This window comes from Narcine bancroftii, chromosome 4 (assembly GCF_036971445.1).
Source record: "Narcine bancroftii isolate sNarBan1 chromosome 4, sNarBan1.hap1, whole genome shotgun sequence".
Lineage (NCBI taxonomy): Eukaryota > Metazoa > Chordata > Chondrichthyes > Torpediniformes > Narcinidae > Narcine > Narcine bancroftii.
In genome coordinates, this window is record NC_091472.1 from 291,710,348 (window position 1) to 291,734,097 (window position 23,750).

General features: G+C 40.7%; 1 protein-coding gene and 1 long non-coding RNA gene across 7 annotated transcripts in view; one reads left to right on the forward strand and one right to left on the reverse strand.

Moving 5' to 3' along the window:
• psmd14 (proteasome 26S subunit, non-ATPase 14) overlaps positions 1-23,750 on the reverse strand; it is a 153,182-nt gene that overhangs the window by 23,936 nt on the left and 105,496 nt on the right. For all 6 annotated transcript variants that reach the window (XM_069935403.1, XM_069935405.1, XM_069935406.1 and 3 more), the window contains exons 7-8: positions 21,702-21,809; positions 13,341-13,415 (exon numbers count right to left, since the gene is read on the reverse strand). In XM_069935403.1, the coding sequence (XP_069791504.1) occupies positions 13,341-13,415; positions 21,702-21,809 (183 nt within the window). The remainder of the gene's footprint in view (positions 1-13,340; positions 13,416-21,701; positions 21,810-23,750) is intronic.
• LOC138762100 (uncharacterized) lies at positions 395-10,964 on the forward strand. Its single transcript, XR_011356752.1, has 2 exons — positions 395-523; positions 10,072-10,964. It is a non-coding gene; the product is annotated as an uncharacterized lncRNA (long non-coding RNA).

Below are 23,750 nucleotides of genomic sequence, written 5' to 3' on the forward strand. Positions count from 1 at the left end.
TTTCAACCACACCATTCTTAAAACTGTTCTACCATGGCTTGACCAGCACTTCAACTTCACCACCAAAATCAAATGTACACCAATGTTCCTGGTGCATACAAGGCTGCCCCTTGCACCACCTTGGATACACATTTCCATCCCGCTAACTCCAGCATAGAGACTAGTGGTAAAATGAATGAAGACACATCACTGGAAGATCAGGACGTGGCCAAGGGGGCAACAACAGTGCTACAGGACTGCTTTGAGACCACAGATTGGAGCTGTTTCAGGGAAGTAGCTGCCTACAACGACCATGTAAGCATTAATGAATACACGAGCTCAGTGACTGGCTACATTAGCAAGTACATCGAGGATGTCACAGGGATGAATTATTACACAATCAGGGCAAACAAGAAACCATGGTTAGACACAGAGGTCTGCGCACATCTCAAAGCTCGCGATGCAGCCTTCAGGACAGGAGACAAGACAGCACTAAGACCAGCCTGGGCTGAACTCTCCAGTGCAATCTGGAATGCAATAATGGGTATGCACAGAGGCTCCATAGTCAGTTGTGTCTGTTACAGAGTTCGGTTTTGTGTATTGGCCTATGTGTTGTGTGGTTTTATGATAAAAAGTGACAGTTTGTCTAAGAAAGCCAAGGTGAAGGTGGATTGCTGAGAGAGTGGGAGACGGACTGAGCATGTGCAGAAAATGAAAAAAAAATTCTGGACTTGAATGATAAACCACTGCTGTGTGGTGCTGTGGAGTGGAAGAAGGCCCAGAGCATGAGTCATGGTCTGGAGGACATTTTAGAATGTTGGGATTTCAAAAGGGGATGAACATTCCGAAGGCAGCCAGAAGGATCTGGATCAAGCCAGTTGTTCCTCTCTCTGCAAGCAACACAAGAAGACAACTTTGAATTTTGTGCTCTCTCTCTCAGAGATCTTTTGGCTTCAGTTTACCAAACAAACTGAATTTTGTTTATGATCTTTGCTTCGGTTAAGATTGAAGTTTTGTGAGTCTTGTGTCTTTTGTGTTTGTTTTGTGTCTAAGTTTTTCTGTGGGCTGGTTGGAAATATAACTTAGACTTTAATTACATATGTTATATTTAGGCTGGGGAATTTATTAGTTTTACACTGTTATAGAGATTTGCATAGTAACCAGTGGGCATTGTAATAAAGGGGGGCATTTTGAATTAAAATTTGACGGTGAATTTTTGTTAATAAAGTAATTGTTCACCTTTACCCCTGTGTGATATGCCTTCTTTGTGGTTGCTGTTTTGATCTTGTAACATAATTTGAGGGCATCGTCCAGGATCAAACCAATTTGGAAGCTTTAGGGGCGAATGATTTAGTTATCAGTCATCTGAGTTTGACTCAACCTCCAGCTTGAAATTAAAAATAAACGATGAGTGTATAAATCACCAGCAGAAAAACCAGCAACTATGAATATTGACCAGTTCATAGCTAACCCTTCAGTGGTTAATTTTAAGATGGCTAAAAAGTCAGAACTGATGGTTATAGCTGGCAAGTTAAAACTTCTTACAGTAAGAACTGGGTTGAAAAAAAAAATAAATTGCCCAAAAGATTGTTAAGCACTATGTAGGAAAGGGGGTATTTGAAGAAGCTGCATTAGAACAGTTTCCAAAGGAGAAAATTTCAGAGGAAGTAAAGTTGGCTTTGAGAAAAGTAGAGTTAGAGGAAAAAAAAGAGGCAGAAAGGAAACCCGAACGGGAAGCAGTAAAGCAGGCAGAAATGGAAGAAAGGGCAGCCACAAGGGAGGAGAGAGCAGCCGCAAGGGATGAGAGAGAGAAAGAACAGAAACATGAGCTAGAACTGGCTAAATTGAGGCAGACCCTAACCCAAGGAGAGGGAGAAAACCAAAACCCACGTGCTGGTCAGGAGGAGAGGTTTCTGGTCAGTAGAGAAGTGAGGTTAGTTCCTCCATTTGAGGAAGCTGAAATAGACCAGTATTACCAGCATTTTGAGAAAGTAGCTGTAAATTTAAAATGGCCACCAGACCAGTGGTCACTCCTGCTCTAAAGTGTTCTTAAATGGAAAGCCCAACAGGTGTACTCGTGTCTCACTGTACAACAAGCAGCTGATTACGAATTTGTAAAGCAGGCTAAACTCCAATCTTATGAACTAGTCCCAGAGACTTGTAGACAAAAGTTCAGGAGTTTAAAAAAGGCAGCATCCCAATCTTACCTGGATTTTGCTTATAGGAAGGTGGTGTGCCACAATGAAAGTAGAAAATAACTTTGATTTATTGAGGGAAATCATTCTGATTGAGGAGATAAAAATTGTGTTCCTGACGATATTCAAGTGGCAAGAATTGGCTAAATTCTCAGAGGAAAATGCTTTAACCCACAAGCCTAAGTGCACACCAGGGAAAACCTTTCAAAGGAATACTGCTGATAATCCAAGTAGAGTAGAAAGAAAAACTAGAACTGAGGTTAAAGGAAGAAAAATGGGTGAAGGATAAATTTTCAAAAGAGTTATTTGCTACTATTGTAGGAAACCAGGGTACATAATAGCAAATTGTCCTGTACTGAAAAGAAAGAACAAGAAAGGGGTGGTACCAACTGCCTATGTTCAGAATGAGAAAGTTAGGGATATTTTTAAACCATTCATGACTGCAGGTTTTATTTCGATTAAAGAAGGATCCAATCAAGTGCCAGTTAAAATCCTGCGGGATACTGGAGCAGCCCATTTGCTTGTATTAAGCAACATTTTGAATTTTGGTGAGGAGACTGATAATGGAGATGTGAATTTAATTAAAGGCATTGGTGGTGAAGCAGAGCCTATACTTTTGCATAGAACAGCGATGAAATCAGACGTAGTTAATGGCCCGGTTACAATAGGGATAAGATCAAGTCTGCCGGTGGATGGAGTTTCTTTTTTGTTAGGGAATGATTTAGCAGAGGGTAAAGTCATACCTGCAGTGAAACTCACAAGTAAGCCATTGGTTTATGAGTCCAATAAGGATTTGGAAATCTACCCTGTGTGTGCCATTACTAGAGCCATGTCTAGAAAAAGGTAGAGGTAGAGAAAGTCTGTGATGATCCTGTAGTGGAGGCAAGCATTGAGGACAAACCTACGGATCCAGCTTTGCAGGTGTCAAGAGAAGAATTAATAGCCAGACAAAAGCATGATCCTGATCTTGCTTGGATAAGAGATAAGATTCTGTCTAACCAGGAAATTGAAACTGTGCCAGTAGGTTACTTTGTTCAAGATGGAATATTGACAAGAAAGTGGAGACCACAAGTGATACCTGCCAGTGAAAACTGGGCAGTAGTAAGGCAAATTGTTTTTCCCAAAACTTACAGGAATGAAATATTAAAGTTGGCTCATAGAACACCTTTGGGAGGTCATCTTGGAGTGAAGAAGATGGTAGAAAAGATAAGGAAACAGCTTTATTGGCCGAAATTAAGAAAGGATGTTGTGAACTTTTGTAGAACCTGTCACACTTGTCAACTGGTGGGCAAGCCTAATCAAGGACCACCAGTGGCACCTTTACAACCCATCCCTGCTTTCGGGGAGCCCTTCTCAAAAGTGATAGTGGATTGTGTTGGCCCATTGCCAAAAACCAAAGCGGGAAATGAATATTTGTTAATACTCATGTGCACGGCTTCAAGGTTTCCAGAGGCTATTCCCCTGAGAAACATTAAAGCAAAGATGATTGTGAAGGCTAAGCTAAAGTTTTTCACACTGTTTGGCCTACCAAGGGAAATTCAATCGGACCAAGGGAGTAATTTTATGTCTGGAATATTTCAACAGGTGGTGTATGAATTGGGAGCCCATCAAATTGTGTCGTCTACCTATCATCCTGAAAGTCAAGGGGCCTTGGAAAGGTTCCATTGAACAGTGAAAAATATGATGAGAGCTTATTGCGTGGAAAATAATAAGGATTGGGATGAAGGAATCCATTTGTTATTGTTTGCTGTTAGTGAGGCAACTCAGGAGTCTCTTGGCTTTAGTCCATTTGAGTTGGTGTTTGGTCATGAAGTCAGGGGTCCATTACTATTGTTGAAGGAACAGTGTATACATAATGATATACAATCAAATCTGTTGGATTATGTTTTCAAATTTAAAAACAGATTATATCAGGCTTGCGAGATGGCAAAGAAAAATTTAAAAACTGCTCAGGGAAAAATGAAAATTCAGTATGATCAAAAAGCAAAAATTAGGGACATTAAACCTGGTGACAAAGTATTGGTTTTGTTTCCAATGCAGTCAAACCCGTTGAGAGCTCAGTTATCAGGACCATATAAGGTGAAATCAAAAATTAACCAGGTCACCTATGTCATTGAGACGCCTGATCGTCAAAGAGAGACACAGGTCTGTCACGTGAACATGCTTAAACCTTACTTTGAGAAAATGACTGAGGAGGAGACTAGGATTCCAACCAAGGTGCTAGTTATAGAGGAAAGTAAGGAGGAGATAAGTTTCGTGGAAGGTCATGGAGCACAGAAAGTGATAAGCCTCAGGCTGGAAAATTCTATAGTTTTGTAAAACTTAAGACACCAAGTTAATGCATTTGACTAAATCAGAAAGGGAAGAAATGAAGACATTACTTATAAAATTTAAGGATATATTCCCAGATGTCATCGAGAACGACTCCTCCCTTTCAGACAAACTGAACATCTACGCACAGTTCGATAAGAAGAACAAGGCTGACATTGAGGAAAGTTTCATCTCCTCTGTAGAACAGGCCCCTTGCATCGGCCTGGTTGAGGTGAGGAGAATCCGATCCAAGGTGAATCCACACAAGGCAGCCGGACTAGAACATATGCAGTCGGGTACTGAAAGATTGTGCAGATCAAATGATGGAGAACGCTATGACAACTTCAACACATCAATGTACCAGTCTATCATCCCCATGCCTTTCAAGGCAGCCATCATCATCCTGATACCAAAGAGAGCAACTGATCAGCAAACTCCAAGACCTGGAACTCCACACTCCACTGTGTAATTGGATCCTTGATATCCTCGCTTACAGACCACAATCAGTGAGGATTGGTAAGAACTTCTCCACAATCTTAGATCCCTGCTCTACTCGCTTTACACCTGTGTGGCTCACTACAGCAACAACACCATCTACAAATTCGCTGACAATACCACAGTAGTGGGTTATACAAAAAGAGGCGATGAGTCAGCATACAGGAGAGAGATTGAAAACTTGGCTGAAAAGTACACCCACATCAACCTTGCACTCAATGTCACCAAAACCAAGGAGCTGATTGTTGACTTTCGGAAGGGAAAACCAGATATGTATAATCCAGTGATCATTGGGGGGGATTAGAGATGGAGAAGGTGACCAAATTTAAGTTCTTGGGAGTCACCATCTTGGAGGATCTTTCCTGAAGCCAACACACTAATAGCATTATGAAGAAAGCATGTCAGTGCCTCTACTCCCTCAGGAGTTTGTGGAGGCTTTGTATGACATCAGAAACCCTGGCAAATTTCTACAGCTGTGTGGTGAAAAGTGTGCTGACTGGCTACATCAAGGTCTGGTATGGGGACACCAATATCCCCAAGTGTAAAGCCCTGCAAAAGGTAGTGGACACATCCCAGGACATCACAGGCAAACCCCTTCCCACCATCAAGAAAATCTACAGGGAGCACTGCTGTTGGAGACCAGCAGCAATCATCAAGGAACCACACAACCCAGCACACACTCTGTTTTCGCTGCTACCATTAGGTGCCACAAGGCTCTGACCTCCAGGTTCAGAAACAGTTGCTACCCCTCCACCATCAGATACCTCAACAACAAACTCAACCTGGAATTCATTTAAGGACTTCTGCACTTTATTGTTTGCTTTTCTTTCTCCTCTCTGTGTTGCAATGAGTTGTTTGCATTGCACTACTAATAAGTGGTAATTCTGCCTGGCCTGCAGGTAAAAGAATCTCAAGGTTGTGTGTGATGTCATGTATGTACTCTGATAATAAATCTGAAATCAGTAACAGGCCTCAATGACTACCACCCAATGGCATTGACCGTCCCTGTAATGAAATGCATTGAGCTTCTGGTAATGGAATGTATCAAAGCGCACCTCAAAGATACTCTGGACCCATTTCAATTTCCTTACAGATGGAACCATTCCACTGATGATGCTATAGCCTTGTTCCTCCACTCTATCCTGACCCACCTGGAAAATGACACGAAGCCTCATATACCAGGTATTGACTTCAGCTTGGCATTTAATACAATTATGCTCAAGAGGTTGGTGGAGAAGCTGTCCTCGCTGGGACATCACCCCTCTTAGCAACTGGATTCTGGTCTTCCTAACAGAAAGACCACAGTCTGTCCAGGTTGACAGCAGAACGTCAAGCACCATCACTTTGAGCATTGGCTCACCTGAGGGCTGTGTGCTGAGCCAGCTTCTGGTCATGCTACTGACCCATGGCTGCAATGCCAGATCAGCTACAACTCAGTAATTAAGCTTGCGGATGACATGACAGTAGCTGGACTCCTCAGCAAAAACGATGAAGATGTGGCAAAAGCGATACTGCAGGAGGGAGGGATTCAAATTACTGGATTATTGGGGTGTCTTCCAGGGAAGGTGGGACCTATGCTGGTGGGACAGTTTGCATCTGAATTGGAGGAGAAACTAATATCCTTGTGGAAGCCTTGCTGGTGCTGCTCTGGTGGGGGTTTCAACTAGTTCGGTAGTTAAATGAGAACCAGAAAGAAAAGCAGAAAATAGAGAAGATGGTGGAAAAGTTGATGCAATGTGTAGTGAGTTTGTGAGGAAGGACAGGCTGTGGGGGGAACATAAATGTAGTCAATGCAAGACATATAGGAATAAGGAAGATGAACTTAGACCATGGAATTACAATGTTTCGCCATTTCAGAGACTTGGCTGAAGCAAGGACAAGATTGGCTGCTGCAGGTAATGGGGCTTAGATGTTTCAAAGGGATAGGATGGATAGCAAAAGAGGGGTGGAGTAGCATTATTGGTGGGGATAGTATCACAGCTGCAGAAAGGGAGGTTGTTGAGGAAAGATTGTCGACTGAGTCAATGTGGGGGGAGGGAGTGATCACTGATTTAGAAGTAGTGTACTGGACCCCACAAATGACCCTCAGGACACCGAAGAGCAGACAAATAGGCAGACTTTGGAATGGTTCAGAGATAACAGGATTGTTGTAATGGAAAACTTCAATTTCTCAAATATTAATTGGCACCTCCTTGCTGCAAGAGGGATAGATGGGGCAGAATTTGTCCGGTGTTTCCAAGGATTCCTGACACAATATGTGGACAAGCCATTAAAGGAGAGGCCATTACTGGATTTAGTACTGGGTAATTAGCCTGGTCAAGTGACAGACCTCTCAGTTGGGAAGCATGTCTCAGTGATAGTGGCCAGAATTCCCTGAGCCCCTGTGTGGACAAAGATAGAGTAGACCAAATGGTAAAGTGTTTAATTAGGGAAGGGCTGATTACTAAGGCACTGAAGGCAACGTCATCATGTTGGAGGTTTGGATCTGAGCTCGGGTTGCTGATGGTTTGAACTAAACTGGAGTCTTGTGCAGCTGCAGAGCCTGCAGAAGCATTGGAGGTGAACCACAGACACTCAATGACTCTGAGGGGACTCTCTTTTGCTTCTCCTTCTCTGACTGTAAGAGACACCAGGCAATGCTCTTTGTCTTTCTTATGGCAGACTAAAGGCAACTTTGTGAAATACTACATTTCTCTTTTATTACACGTTAATAAATAATAGCTGATCTGATTAGGCAGGAACTAAGGAGAAATGATGTTCTCAGGGAAAACCACAAAATTAATGTGGAGGATGTTTTGGGACCATCTGTGCAGTGTTTCAGAACCACCTGTGCAGTGTTTCGGATAGGTTTATCCCACTGAGACAGGGAAAAGATGGTAGGATAAGCGATAAGATAACCCACTGCACTTTGCCTACCACCACAATTGCTCCACAGCAGATACAATCTCACTAGCTCTCGACTCAGCTCTGGATCACTTAGACAACAGCAACATGGATATCGGACTATTTCTCATCAACTACAACTCTACCTTCAACACCATCATACTCTCAGTACCAGTCAATAATCTCCAAAACCTGGGCCTCTCCACCCCATCTCTGCAATGAGATCTTTAACTTCCTCATCAGAAGACCAAAGTCAGTACAAATAGGAAGCAGCATCTCCTCCTCACTGATCATCAACAAAGGCGCACCTCAACAATGAGTGCTTCAATCACTGCTCTACTTGCCCTACACCCACGTCTGTGTGGTTAGGCAAAATTCATACAGCATCTACAAATTTGCCGATGACACCACGATCTTCGGCAGAATCACAAACGGCAATGAGGAAGTGCAGAAGTGTGTAATCAACTCGGATAGTGGTGTCATAACAATCACTTTGCACTCATGTTAGCAAAGCTAAAGAGGTGATTGTGGAGAGGGCTATCAGGAGGACATGAACCAGTCCTCATCAAGGGGTCAGCAGTGGAAAGGTTTAAGAACTTCAAATTCCTCAGTGTCAACATCTCTGAACATCTGTTCTGTGGGGCCTCCAAGTCGATGTAATCATGAAAAAGGCTCTCTTCGTGAGGAGTTTGAGAAGATTTGGTACATAATCAAAGACTCTTGCTAATTTCTACAAGTGTAGTGTGGAGAGCATTCTGATTGGTTGCATCACTGTCTGGTATGAAGGTGTCAATGCATAGGACAGGAAAAGGCTATAGACTTATAAATTTGGCCATCACTATCATGGGCATCATTTTTCACTCATCAAGGACATTTACAAGGGGCAATGTCTTAACAAAGCAGCCTCTATCCTCAAGGACCCTTACTACCCAGGCCATGACCTCTTCACACTGCTACCATCAGGAAGGAGGTACTGGAACCTGAAGACGAACATCCAAGGGCAAAAAAACAGCTTCTTTCCGTATGCCATCAGATTTCTGAATGGACAATGAACCATAGACACGACCTCACTTTTATTTATTTTTTACTCATTTATTTGTTTTAATAAATGTAATTGATAGTAATATTTGCTGCTTCAATGCTACCACAAAAACGATGAATTTTGAGTCATGTTCATAACAATAAATTCTGATTCTGGAGTTCAGTGACTAGTGGAGTTTCGCAGGGATCTGTTCTGGGACCCCAGTTCATTGTGTTTTTTTCATAAATGACCTGGTCAAAGAAGTGGGGGGGGGGGGGGTGGTGGGGGGGTGCAGTCAATAAGTTTGCAGATGACATGAAAGTTGGAGGTCTTGTGCATAGTGTAGAAGGTTGTTGTAGGTTACAATAGGACATAGAGTTGGATGGTAAAGTAGCAGATGGAGTTCAATCTGGATAAGTGTGAAGTGATGCATTTTAGAAGGTCAAACCTGAAGGCAAAGTACATGGTTAATGGCAGGATTCTTAACAGTGTGGAAGAAGGACCTTGGGCTCCAAATTCATAGCTCTCTTAAGGTTGCCGCGTAGATTGATAGGGTAGTTAAAAGGCTTATGCTATGTTGGCCTTCATTAGTAAGGTGATTGAGTTCAAGAGTCGTGAGATAATGTTGCAGCTCTATAAAAACTGGTTAGGCCACACTTGGAATATTGTGCTTAGGTCTGGTCTCCTTATTACGGAAGTACGTGGAAGCTACGAAGAGGGTGCAAAGATTTTCCAGATTGATGCCGTGATTGGAGAGTGTGTCTTATGAGGCAGGGCTAACAAAGCTAGGGCTTATCTCTTTAAAGAGAAGGATGAGAGGTGACTTAATAGTGATCTACAAGATTATGACGTGCATAGATAGGGTGGACGGCAAGTACCTTTTTCCTGGGGTGAGAGTAGAAGATATGAGAGGACATCTGTACAAGGTGAGGGGAGAGACGTTTAGGAGAGATATCAGGGAAAGTTTTTTTTTTAGAAATACAGAGTAGTGGGCACTTGGAAGGCATTGTCAAGGATGGTGGTGGAGGCTGGTACAATTGGGAATTTTAAAAGACTCTTAGACAGGCACATGGATACAAGAAAGATAGAGGGTTATGGGTGTAAGGTAAGGAAGGTTAGATTATGGAGCAGGTTTCTATTGGTCCACATAACATCATGTGCTGAAATGTTCTCTGTTTTATGTTCTAGGTTCTAAAATTCCAAGGGAATAATTTGTTATCGACATTTTGCCAATGAAAGAGAACCGGCCTATTGTCTGTACAGAATTCATCGGATTATCACAATAATTTTCTGATGGTTACTCTCCACAACCAACTCAAGAACTGGTCATGATTTGGTGGAAGTTTTCAGTTCCCAAACAACAAGGTCAACCAAGCACACAAGAAATTCAGTTTTATTACTAGTAAATCTGTTAACCCTGCCCACAACTGTTTGTTCTGGAGAAGCCAAGTCATAGCTGCTGCAGTTACAGAATCCAGACAGAGGTCCACAGATGAGCTGGGCAGCAGAGAGTTCTCTAACTTCATTCACAGAGTAAACCTGTCACCATTGTGAGAAATCATGTTGGTTGCTAAATATGTCATTTCTCCCTTCATCTGTGAAGATGTTAAATGATCTTCACTTTGTCATTTTAAGCTTAAAGATTTGAGAATAATGTGATCAGGTCTTGGGCTCCATGTGTACTAATAATGTGGCATCCAATATAATTATGAAGGGATTCTTGGTTTCTCTATGAAGGACCTCCAGATCTGGTTGATATGAGTGAAGAGATTGAAGAGCTAATTAATTGGAAATGCAGGAATTCCTTTATTCAAAGACAAATAAACTATTTTTATGGTATCTGAATGCAGGGGACAGCAGAAAAACCAGACCAAAAGAACAGTGGATGATGTGAACATAGGAGGATCAGCAACTCACCATTAATCTTGCCATACATGGGTTCTTTACCTGCTACACACTGACAGGAAAACAATCAATGTCTGATTGAAAGAACACTTCAAAGACATTCTCAACCACATTTTTACTCTTGATAATAATTTACTTGACTCATTCATTCTCAGTAAAAATTGGTGCCAAATAAAGCAGTGTTATTGTCCCATCATTGCTCTCAAATTTTCATGCTGTAACATTGCATCTCACCGCCAACAAAGTTCCTGCAAGAGTGAAGCTAATCTTTAGGACTAATTGAAAGCCGTTCAACCAACAAAGCTGCACTCCAGAAATAAAATTACCAAACTTTCATTTTAACTTAATTTAGTGATACAGCACAGTAACAGGCCCTTTTAGCCCAAGAGCCTGTGCCACCCAAATATACCCATTTGACCCAATTAACCTAACCCATACATTTTTTTAATATGGGAGGAAACTGAAGCACCAGAGGAAACCAATGCAGACATAGGAAGAATGTACAAACTCGTTACAACAATGTTATAATAACGATACACGAACCACTAAACTAACCAAGCAACAACAACGTTACTCCTCAGAATCTTTGGCTCAATACCAAAGAAGATGCATCCAAGTAGTATTAAGAACCTCCAAACACATGCACTTGGAGTACACAGAAACTGAATGGAACAAAGCGCCTCACAAACTACCACCCACTCGCTCATTTGTCACCTGGCCCATCTATGGAAGAATTTGCAGCTTCAACACTGACCTCATGAACCATGTCAAAACAAGTGGAAGCAGCTTGCTTGCTTTTGGAGAAAATGCTGAAGAGATCATAATGTTGAAGAGATCAAGGTTAAATTTGACAAGATATGGACCCATTCGTAGACTATTATTATAATTTGATTACTTAGACAAGGGTACTCTGCTCTGAGGACTTTTTATCTGATGTCTGAGAACTGATACTCGATTCTTTACAATTTATTTGCTGGTGACCGTGTTAATTGGGAGGGGTTAGATTTGTATGGGGATATTTTTTCTTCTTTTTTTCTTTTGTTCTTATTTTTGTTTTTCTACAACTGGAAGAGATTATTCTATTTAGATTGTGACAGATTGTGTTTGTATTATACATAGACATGTTTTTGGGAGATAAATTGGGGCAGGTTTTTTTTTAGTGTAGGTCACATAGAAACGTTTTAAAACAGATCTCATTTAAAATACTGGAGCTCTGCTCAAGCCAGACAGTGTGGCTCCTTGGTGCCCCAGAGACTTCACCAATGGATTGTTGTTTATAAAAAGGCAACGGATGAAAGATCTTATCGGAGCCGCAGGCTGTCTGGTATGGAATTTGCTGTTCTAGGAGGATCATGTGGTTTTGCAAGCAGAGACAGTCAAACAGCCTTTTCTCTCTGAGAGAGTGAGAGAGAGAGAGAGAGAGAGAGAGAGATAGAGAGAGAGAGAGAGAGAGAGAGATCAGTTCTGCAGTTTTACAGTCAACTGGGACTGGAACAGGACAAGCTGGCAAGCTTGTGGAAAACCCTATTTGGAGGACAGGTTGTGAGTGCTTAGTTCAGCCTGGTCAAAGCCCTTGTGGTTCATGCACAAGGAGAGGACTGGCTGCCTAATGTTTCACTTGAAATAGGGGAAACAAAAAGGAACTCTGTGGTGACCTGAAAGAAAAAGGTTATCATCTGGAAAACCCTGATGAGGCAAGTTTCTTCGGCAAGACACTGAAGTGGCTGATTAAAAAGGAATCAATTGTGGGTGTCCAATGAACAACAAATCTCTCTCTGAAAACCGACAAGAACCTACCTGAGTGGTAACCATTTACTCTTCAAGCAACAAAGCCTGGTGAACTTTATAATGTTAAATTCTGAGAACAATATAAGAATTGCCTGAAACCAGTGAACTTGGACGAATGAGAAATGAGATTGGATTGTGAACCAAGAACATTTCTGAACTTTACATTACACACGCACTTAGAAGTAGAAGGGAGATAAGTTAGGTTGGTTAAGTTAACATGATTCTATTTTCATGTTTAAAGATAATTAAAAGCAACTTTTGTTTAAGTAACCATTTGTCTTGGTGAATGTCTATTGCTGCTGGGTTTTGGGGTCCTCTGGGCTCGTAACAAAATAATCATAATGTATATCTCAGTATACATTACGAGGCGATATTCTCATAAGGATTGTCACTTTTTTTGAGAATTATATGATAATATACAGACTAATATTCTGTATTGCATTATATAGAAATTTAATTAATTAATTAATATCTACTCAATGTATGCATGTAATATTTCTCTCTATCAAATTTATAAAATTATTTTAAAACAAACGAGTGGAAGCAAGTGATCCAAAATCCTGAGGGAATGTCTTAAGGAGAAGGAAGGTTAATAGAACAGCTGCTACAAGATTGCAAACTTAGATAGTTTATAATCATGTATGGTTTGAATTGATGTATCCATTGCAAACTTCTTGATCATCTAAGAACATGTTAAATGTGCTAAGACATGCAAACTTTGAAAATGTAAATCAAAAATACAAAACCAAGTTTAATAAAGTTACCTTTTGTTCAAGTTCATTCTTTCGATAATTGATGGTGATAGAGTAGTAATGTCTGTTTAATCCATGAATCAAAGCCTAAGAGTACAAAAATATAATCACATCTTAACTACTGAAAAGAGAACAGCTACAATTCTACGCTAACCTGCATATTTTGGTTGTTCTGATTTATCAGCTGAAAAAAATGACAGGAGGTATATTTGGCAACAAATTGATGTTCAAACACATTTTAAAAGAATTTGTATTTCTCACATCAGATTTGCAATATCACAGTCAATTATGACCACATTTTTAAATAATTTTAAAGAAGAATTCATTCACAAAAAAATGCTGCTACTCTTTAATATATTAATGTACATCTCACTGTAACCCTACTCTCTTTTCATTACTGCAATTTGTGTATGGATAGACTTGCTGGATAGCACACAAAAACCTGTCCCTTGACGTGTTGAGTAAATATGAACTTGAACGTTACAGAAATTATTAAAACGGCCTTTTCTACAGGGATTAATTTCAGCAATACCTTGTTTATTTGAAGATTAAATCTACCTATCTACCCAACACCAAACTTCTCTGATTGTTTATTTTAATTAAGGAGATAGAAAAGGATGAATAAATTGTTCACGAGTTTTCCTTTGCCACAGGAAGCATCTGGCCTCATTATATTGTGATCAGGTTGAAGTTCCCATTGAATTGTTGAAAATCAAATCTACTAATCCACAAAAAGATCCTGCAAAGGGTTTTTTAAAAAAAAATTATCTACATTGGGTATGCATTTTACCGTTTCTCTGCACATTGCATCCTGGATCTCAGGAAAAAACAGAAGATGGTTCAGGCGACCACCACAGTACAGAAAGGTATTCCCGAAGAGCACCACCAAGAGAACCTTGCATCTAACAATCAGGTTCTTGACTGCAATGAAAGGGAGCACCACTCCCACATTCCTAATTTTATGGGCAACCTGCTTTGGCTAATTTATGCTAAAAGAAAACTCTTTAGAAGAGATTCCCAGCAACTTGAGGTGGTCAGATTTGATAGTGGACAGAGGATTTAGTCAGCCAGTTACCAAAGAACACAACCTCACTCATGCTGCAATTGACATTTGTCCTCAAGGTCAGTTAAATATGCTTGCAGATGCTTATCAATTTGCAAATCATCTGTGCGTCTGAACAGAAGATGGTGACATTGTCCAGATATGGGGAGGATTTGATTTGAGTGCATACATTTTTTGCAACCATTAGCCCGATTATGCATCTTTGTGTGTAGTGGCTAAGGGTTGAGTGGAACTGATAAACGCAAATGCCATGCATCACAATGAGCTGATGCTCGACCTGCCCCAGTGTTAAGGATGGGCTGAGCCTCAATACAGCATAATGTCCTATTCAGTTGGATCTGTTGCACTACCTGTCCTTTGTAGAAATATTTCTGCAGAAAAATCACGGAGCAGTCAGCAAAGAAAGTCCTGCAAGCCCTGTGGGAGTTAGACACAATGGATCTAGTGGGCTGGTTTCCCATTTGGTCGTATGTCTCATCACCAGAATTTATATGTGTCACGACCTTGCTAAGGTGGGAGTGAGCGTGGACCTCCCCACTAGAACCTTCCTGTATAGGAGTTTCACTCCCAAAATCTGGAAAATGATATAATGGTCTTTGTCAATGCTCGCTATCAGCAGTTACCTAAAAAAGGACTCAGAGATGCTGGCTGTTCCCAGTGATGGATACTGAAATAAAAATGAATTGATCATCACTCTCATGAACGACACACGTTCATCTGCTCCAGACTTGTCGATAGGCAAGTAAATGCTGTCAGTTGGCACATAGTGCAAGAATACATGCTAAGGGTTCCAATGAGTTCCACCATAAAGGCTGTGGCTGGAAGGGCCATAGTCTAGGGACCTGTTGCTACTGGACACCAAGTGGCTGGGTCTTGTGTAATAGCCTCTTGAATACTTCATGGGTGTTTTGTTTAAAAGAAACACGAGTTTAATGATGCGTTGTAAGAAAATGAATTGATTTGATGACAGAATAAAGGTAAAAACATGCACTGACTGTTTTACCTGCAGATATTTGTACTTAGTACATTTTTGTAATTACAAAAAATCTTTTCAGGAAAGTGTCTCAAATGGGCTTTTGAAAATACTTGTGCCTAGTTGTACAATGGGGGAAGCTTATCAACAAAATGCTTATCAACAAAATGAAAAGTAATTCTCAAGAACAATTTTTTTTTAATTGAATTGAAATTCATTCCAAAGGCAAACGAATACAGTTTAAGTATTATTTTTGCAACTGGGATTTATTCACATTCATGCCTTTGTTTACAAATAACAGGCTGCAGCTATCTACACCGATGTTGCAAACCAAGCTGTTTCAATCACAGAACTAGGTCAAGATATTGACACTGACAGCAATAGCAAGCCATCTGTAAATACTGGTGTGTGAGATACTTTAAAAACTTGAATAAATAATTTTAAGATGTTCCTTGAGTAGTTGTGCGAAATTTGGATAATGCAAAAAAAAATCACTGTTTCTTTTGATAATATACAATTAAGATAATTTCCTCCTTTAATAATCAAAGCATCTCTTCCTACTTCTTTTCCTATAAAAAATATTTACATTTAAAATTTATTTCACAGAGAAGCATCAAGTTTATCATCCTGTGGGTCATCTCCTATGCTTCTCCTTCTCAACAGTGAATGTTCTTCCCATTTCTGGTGTGCTGCACCTGACGCTGCTCTCCAGAGTCTACAACCCCTTCTGGCTGCCGCTGAGCACAGGCACCGCCATCTTGGACATAGACTTCGCAATTGTAGGATTAGACTGACAAACATTGTCGGCTTCTTTAACAGGCCATTTGAAGCCAGTATGGACATGCCAGCATTAGGACTGGGCGGTTGAACCCTACGGAGCAGCACAGTGAATCCTCTTCTCACTCTCCCTGGGTCCGCACCAGCACAGTGCTGCTGCTACAGTAGCTCCGGCGTTGCCATTATGTTGTCAGTAACCTTTATGACCCAAATAACATGGATTAGATTCTCTTTAATGGAGCTTGAACAATAAGTCCTAGATTTGGTCAAGTTACATCAGAAGAAGGAAAAAATCCAAAGACCAACATTAAAGTACTAGCTCTTGTGGTTCAAGTGTCAACTGAAATGCCTTCAAACTGCTGCATTAACAGGCTGATGATGCCAAGGCAGTATGCAGAAAAACTTTACAATAGTCTATAAGTCATTATGGTAGGTATTGATGAGAAACCAAAGCAATAAAGTGGGATCCTTAGCACTGTTTTCAACCCCCCCCCCCCACCCCACCCGATGAGGTATGCAGCAAAATGCTTCCTATTTCAATAGGTAGTGTATATTTTCAGCAATACCTGAGGTGCCCAGTATTTTGAAATAACCCCACTGTGAAGGATATTATTATTGTTTTTTAATTCTTTAAATTTTAATTTTAAAAATAGAGGAAAAATGCTGATAGCTTTGAAACACAGCAAAGCAGGAGAATGTGGTTTTTGATAGCCATCAACAATACCTCTGTTATGTTATGAGTGAGTTTACGTGTACCACAATCATATGTAAACTCTACACATGATATTCCTAAACTAAGCTCAGATAACATTTTTTATTGACTTACAGAGATATGGAGCAATTATATTTCTCAGAAATGCAAGAAACACTCAGCAAGATCTTGGCGAAATGCGACTCAAAGAGAATTTTGCAAGGGATTATTATTTTGGGAGGTACAGGTAGTCTCTGGGTTAAAAATGTCCAATATACAAGCAATTTGTACTTAGAACCAACAAGTAGAATGCTGTCAACTTCCCGTTCGAGCGTGGTTGAGTCAGCATTGTGAGAGAGTATGCTATACGATACTCGTTTTGACCTGCAGTTTTAAATTTGCAATGTTAAAGCTTTATTGTTAATGCTATTTACACCACCTCGTAATACTTTGCAAGACTCTAAAATGTTTGAAATATAGGTGCTGAGCTGTGGTTGTGTTGAAAGTTAATGCTATCCCCATTATGATCAGGCTCCCTGCACTATCCCATAGCACGCTGCCTTACACTGATGGGAATTGATGCTTTTTAATCTCTGCTCTGATGTGGCAGACCAGCGAGTTTCCAAACCACTAAACAACACATTAGGGTTGGGGTTAGACAAGTGAGTTTCCAAATCAATGAACAACACCAGTTTGTATAGAGGGTAACCCCTGGGTTAGGGGCAGACTGGCGATTTTCCAAACCACTGAACAATGCATTAGGATGTCAGGCTCCCAGCAGGAGCGAGGACCTTGGGGCTCCCGGCAAGAGCGGGGATGTCGAGCTCCTGGCAGGAGCAGGGACCTTGGGCTCTACAATTCTTTCAACCCCAAAAGTTCAATGAACTCGTCGGTATATATTGATCCCTTTCGGCCCCCTGCCATTTTTCAATCCCTTGGATAGTCCTATTGACCCCCATTTTGGAGACCCCTATGCTACATCATCCAATTATGTACTGTATTATTATGTTGAAGATGTTGTAGTATATTTGGAAGTTTTTCTTAAGGGTTTTACATGCATAGAAAGATAAAATATATACTAAGATAAATATTTGACCAACTGATGCTAAATAAGGCAGTATGCACTTGTTCTGATTTAAATACAAATTCAAGTTAAAGAGAGACCTAGGTAACAGGACTCGTTTTTAACCCAGGGACTGCCTGTACAAACTCCCTCAATGCACATCACTCGAGATGCTAAGCAGTCATTCCTTCACATCACTGAAGGAATGACTGCTTAGCATTGACACTGGTCAACACATTTTTTTCAAAATGTTTGCTTCTTGAAAAAAATTGGGGATTATGATAAGACAACGTCAAGCTGAAGAGAAAGATAATTTCAGATTTGCTGTATTGTGTAGTAAGTTGGAGAAGCATTAAATTGAATTTTATTAAATTTAGTATGTTTAATCGCATAATGATATTGACACATTGCATTAGTTCAACTGACCTAAAAATATTTTGCCACTGATGTTCGTTGTAGTCAGCATCTGATGCCTTTCGTGTTAGTGTTCAACAATAGTCAGCCAACATTGATAGATTCCAGTTGCCTTTAAACTGATTTTCTATGGTTGAACAAGTTGACTGAACCCAAGATCATCAGGGAAGAGGTCCAAGTGCAAATGTAAAAAATGAATTTTCAATGACATTTTGCACTTCATGGTTTTGTATGCTTGAAGCATGTTAAAAATATGATAGGAAATCACCAAATTAGATATCTAAAAAGCAGTATGTGATAGGAAAGTTTTAAGGTGATTTTCACAAGCAGCAGTGCAAAATCCATAAAATACATACAAAAGTGCTGAGAAAGCAAAATCTTCCTTGTCCGGTGATGTCAATGTGTTGCTTGACCTAAGAATAAAATGCTGGGGAAACTTTATATAGCAATGTAAAGATACCTAACCAACATTTCAGGGTTGAGCCCATCATCAAGGTAGAGTAAAAGTAGCTTGGTGCCTGAACAAAATTGTGGGGATAGGGGGAGGGCAGGGGAGGAGAAGTCCCACAGGCAGCAGGAGGTAATAGGTGGGAGGACAAGAGCAAACAAGGGGAGTGGGGATGGCTCTGTGAATAGAAAGGAGGAGGTGGAGAACTGGAGGAAAGAAGACAGAGGAATCGGGACGAGAAGGAGAACAGAGAGTGGTCTAACAGAAACCAGAAAAGTCGATGTTAATACCATCCAGTTGGAGAGTGCCCAGACGGAAAATTAGATGTTGCTCCTCCAATTAACAGGTGGCCTTGGGCTGGCAGACATGTCAGCACAGAAGTGGGATGCAGAGTTGAAATAGTCAGCCACAGATCCCTGCCACTGAAGTGGACAGAGTGAAGGTGCTCAGCAAAGGGATCTCCCAGTCTGCGTCCAGTTCTCGCGATGTAGAGATCACAACGAGACTACCAGATGGATTAGATGATTCCTGCAGATTCACAGTGAAGTATTGGAAGGACTGTCGGAAGCCCTGTTGGAGGTGAGAAAGTGTGGGCGCAACTGTGGAACTTCCTGTGGCTGTAGAAGAAGATGCCAAGTAGGTGATTGGTGGGAAGGGATGAGTGGATGAGGGAGTCGTGGAGGGAGCAGTCCCCAAGGAAGACAGAGAGGAGAAGATGTGACTGGTGGTGGGATCACGTTATAGGAGATGGAAATTGCAGAGGATAATGTGTTGGATGCAGAAACTGGCGAGGTGGTAGGTGAAGACAAGGGGAATCATGTTTTTGTTGCTTCTAGGGGCAAGTGGGCCAGGGCAGATGAGCAGGATATGAAGGGGGTGCACAAGGGCTGAGTTGATGGTGGTGAGGGGAAATCACGTTTTTGGAAGGAATACATTTCAGATGATCCAGACTGGAAGACCTCATCTTGGGAAAGATATGACGGAGACAGAGGAATTGGTGAATTGGTGAAGAAGTGAGGTTGAGGGAATAGGCTTGTAAAAAAAAAAATGTCTTTAGAATGCTCTCCCCTTTCTTAATCTCTCTGTCTCCAAGATGGAAACAGAGAGATCAAGAAAGGGGAGAGCATTGCCAGAGATGGACCAAGTGAACTTGAGGTTGGGGTGAAAGTTAGCAGCGAAGTGAATAAAGTTGGCGAGCTCGTCAAGGGTGCACGAGGCAGCACCGATGTAATCGTCAATAGAGCAGAGAAAGAGTTTTGGTGCCTTGCCTGCGTAGGCTTGCACATGGATTGCTCCACAAAGCCAACAAAAAGATAGGCAAGGAGGGGGACTGGTTAAGTCTCGTCAAAGAAAGAAACAAAGGCCTTTGTTCTGGGGAAGACTCTCTCACCCACTCATCCCTTCCCACCAACCACCTACTTACCACCTTCCCCGTGGCCGCAGGAAGTGCCATAGTTGTACCCACACCTGCTCTCTCACCACCATTCAGGGCCTCAAATAGTCCTTCCAAGTAAATCCACATCACGTGAATCTGCGGAATCATCTAATGCATCTGGTGCTTACGTCGTAGCCTTCTCTACATTGGAGAAACTAGACACAGATTGGGAAATCGCTTCACTGAGCACCTTCGCTCTGTCCGCTTCAGCGACATGGATCTCCCAGTGGCCAACCATTTCAATTCTGTGCCCCACTCCCACGCTGACATGTCCATCCATGGCCTCATGCACTTCCCGACCAAGGCCACCCCTGAATTGGAGGAGCAACACCTAATATTCTGATGGGCACTCTCCAAACATGGCAATAACATAGACCTCAAGTTTCTACAAGCCCATTCCACTTTCTCCCTCTCTTCCCTATCCCTCTGTCTTCTTTCCCCCAGTTCTCTATCCCCTTCCCTTTCCATTCACACTCCCCTTGTTTGATGGTGTGCCCTCCCTCCCTAATCCACCTATTACCTCCTGCCTTTGTGCCTGTGCTCCTCATCCTGCCCTTGTCCTCCCACCATTTTGTTTGGGCAGCCTACATATTTCTCAAACCTTGATGAAGGCTCAACCCCAAAACTTTGGTGATGTATCTTTGGCTTTGCTATATAAAGTACATTGTTTGACCTGCTGAGTTTCCCCAGCGTTGTGTTTTTACTTCAGAGTTTCTGCAGATTTTCATGTTTATTTCCTACTTCTTGACCTAGATGACCTTGTACTTTTTCATTTTGAATGTTCTTGTAACTCACTCATCCAGGTAGGCAGTCAGTAATTCATTGCACTACCTCATTAATGAAGGAAAGATGTTGGAAAACCATGTGTGTCACTTGACACAGAATACCTAGCCTTTGGAGGGACAACGTAGCCACAGAAAAAGAACCAAGGATTATAGAAATAAATATTTTAATTCTTTTGAAACAGAAAGGGTCATGCACATTCTTATAATAAAAGTCCTGTTCATGTACAGCTGCAGTTATTAATCTAAAGGGCACAGAGAGACTTCACTTGCATCTGATTAGCTCTATCTAGAGAAAATCTTTTTCCTGTCGTTATGATTTGGAATAATATCATGAAATTAACAAGAGAGGTCATTACTGCACAGTCATAAAAGGGTCATGGAACTAGTCTCATGCAGCATGCATGCATGGACTTGTCTATGCCCAGTGAAAACCCCTGGCACATTTCTGCTCATTATCTTTCACAGTTCATAGACTTCAATAAAAGTACAACTTAAAACAGTAAAGTCAGGATCTATACAGATGATAGAATTAATACTGTTCTTCATTGCAGTAATTAGAGCCTAAAACTCCAGAAATCAACAAAGAGTGGGTTCCAACATCACCAAAAATGATCACGTATTACTTCTACAAAATTCAAGACTGAAAATAATTGTTTATTTCAGTAAGTCTGCAAAATATAAAACATTGCATTCACAAATCACGCATACAGCTGGATAAATGTACCTGGATAGATGGTTTGTTGAGATGACCAAGATTTGAAGTCGTTTGCCTCGGCTCATGTCCTAACACCATCATATTTGCATTGATCAGTCTAAAGGCATCAATAACAACCTATGTGAAGCAAGGGAAAATATTTCGTTTAGTTCAAGAGCATGATAGAACCTTGGTGTCACATCTGGTTCTGGCTTCTATCCAGACAAAGACTTTAATGAAATGCCAAGCAGAAGGAATTTCCTGCTGATTGTGTCATCATCATACTATCTTATAACAAGGTGACATCAATTAAACACATAATTTGTATGCAACATCAATAGGGGAATATATGAAAGCTATGAAAGTATATTTGTTCATCACACAATCTATCAAACTAAAAAGTTATTCATAACCTATATCTTCCCAAAATATATAACGTAATTCCTTTATTTTTATCTTGATGCAACAACTGACTAATTTGTTCTTCTTGGATATATTAATCAACCAGAGAGCATCTAATCAATATGAATGACAGCAAGCGAGTAAGACTGAAAGTGAGCACCGGCTAAGGGATTATATGTAAAGCCCAGCCCTGTCACATCAATGAAATGATCACAATACTCGAAATGACAACAAAATTATAGCCAGCAAGGAACTCCCTCTTGCATTCTGTTCTAGTCATAAGCCTTTGCCCACCTTGTTCAATGAAAGAATCTGTTCCTTGTCTAATAGATTAAGGAGGCCCTCATCAAAGCCACAATCAGGACAAAAACAAAGGAAGATAAACTGAAGGCAAGGTCATTTGTGATTCACAACAGGTTACTTTGTAGCTTCCTCAACAGTATCAAAAAAATTAATACAGATGCATTTATGTTACTAGACAATAATTTGCATACTTCCATTCACCCACATCAAAACATAAAATTGTTTATTCCAAGTTATTTCAATTTTTTTGTTCCTCTGAACAAAAATTATAGATTTTACCCTATCCCCATCAAAACACTGAAGCCCAGGAAAAGACTCATCTCTGATGACATTAGAAGCAATCGTCTCTCCTCTCAAGATTTCTAGTGTCAAAGCAAATCAGCTTCTGCTTTGCAAGAGAGATTCTGCTTTGCAAGAGAGAACAGCATATATCCTCAGAGAAATGTATGGAGAATCATTGTGTTTATTAAGTCCTTATTAACCTATTTTACTCTGAGATATGGGTACTTGTTATCCCAGGTGATTTCAGTTCACTTTACTCCCAAGTTAAATCCCTTTTAAATTACATTCTTGCAGCTTCTATTTTTATGATAAAGGTATGAAAGAAGCAATTTAAGTGTGAATATGGAATGAATTGCACAGAAGATGGATTTAAGGCAAAACTGTATTTAAGTATTAAATAATTGAACCTCTAATGCACTTGTTGATTTAAGTCAGCAATTAAGATAGTGAAGGGAACTACCTTATTTAACTACGATTCAAAGTATTTTATTGTCTGCCTGTCCCGCATCGGACTTGTCAGCCACAAACGAACCTGCAGCTGACGTGGACTTTTTACCCCCTCCATAAATCTTCGTCCGCGAAGCCAAGCCAAAGAAAAAGAAAAACATAGATGACATCACATACAACCGAGAAACTTTTTTCCTGCACGCCAGGCAGAATTTCTACTTTAACAGTAGTGCAAAAAAAAATGTGCTCAAGAAAATATATCAACACAAAAGAGAAAAATGTGAACAAAGAAAATAATGTAAACAAGGTGACTGTACAATGCAGAGAATAAATATTCAATAATAAATGTGTAAAGTTTCTTGTAAAATGAGTCTCTGATTGAGTTTGTTGTTTAGGAGTCTGATAATGGTGGGGTAGCAACTGTTCCTGAACCTGGTGGTTCGAATCTTGAGGCACTTATACCTCTTTATTAATGGCAGAAATGAAAACAGAGCATATCCTGGGTGGTGTGGATCCTTGATGATTACTGCTGCTCCCTGATGGCACATTCCATGTAGATTTTTTTGATGGTGAGGAGAGATTTGCTGGGCTGTGTCCACTACCTTTTGCATGGCTCTTCACTCAGAAGTATTGGTGCCCCTATGC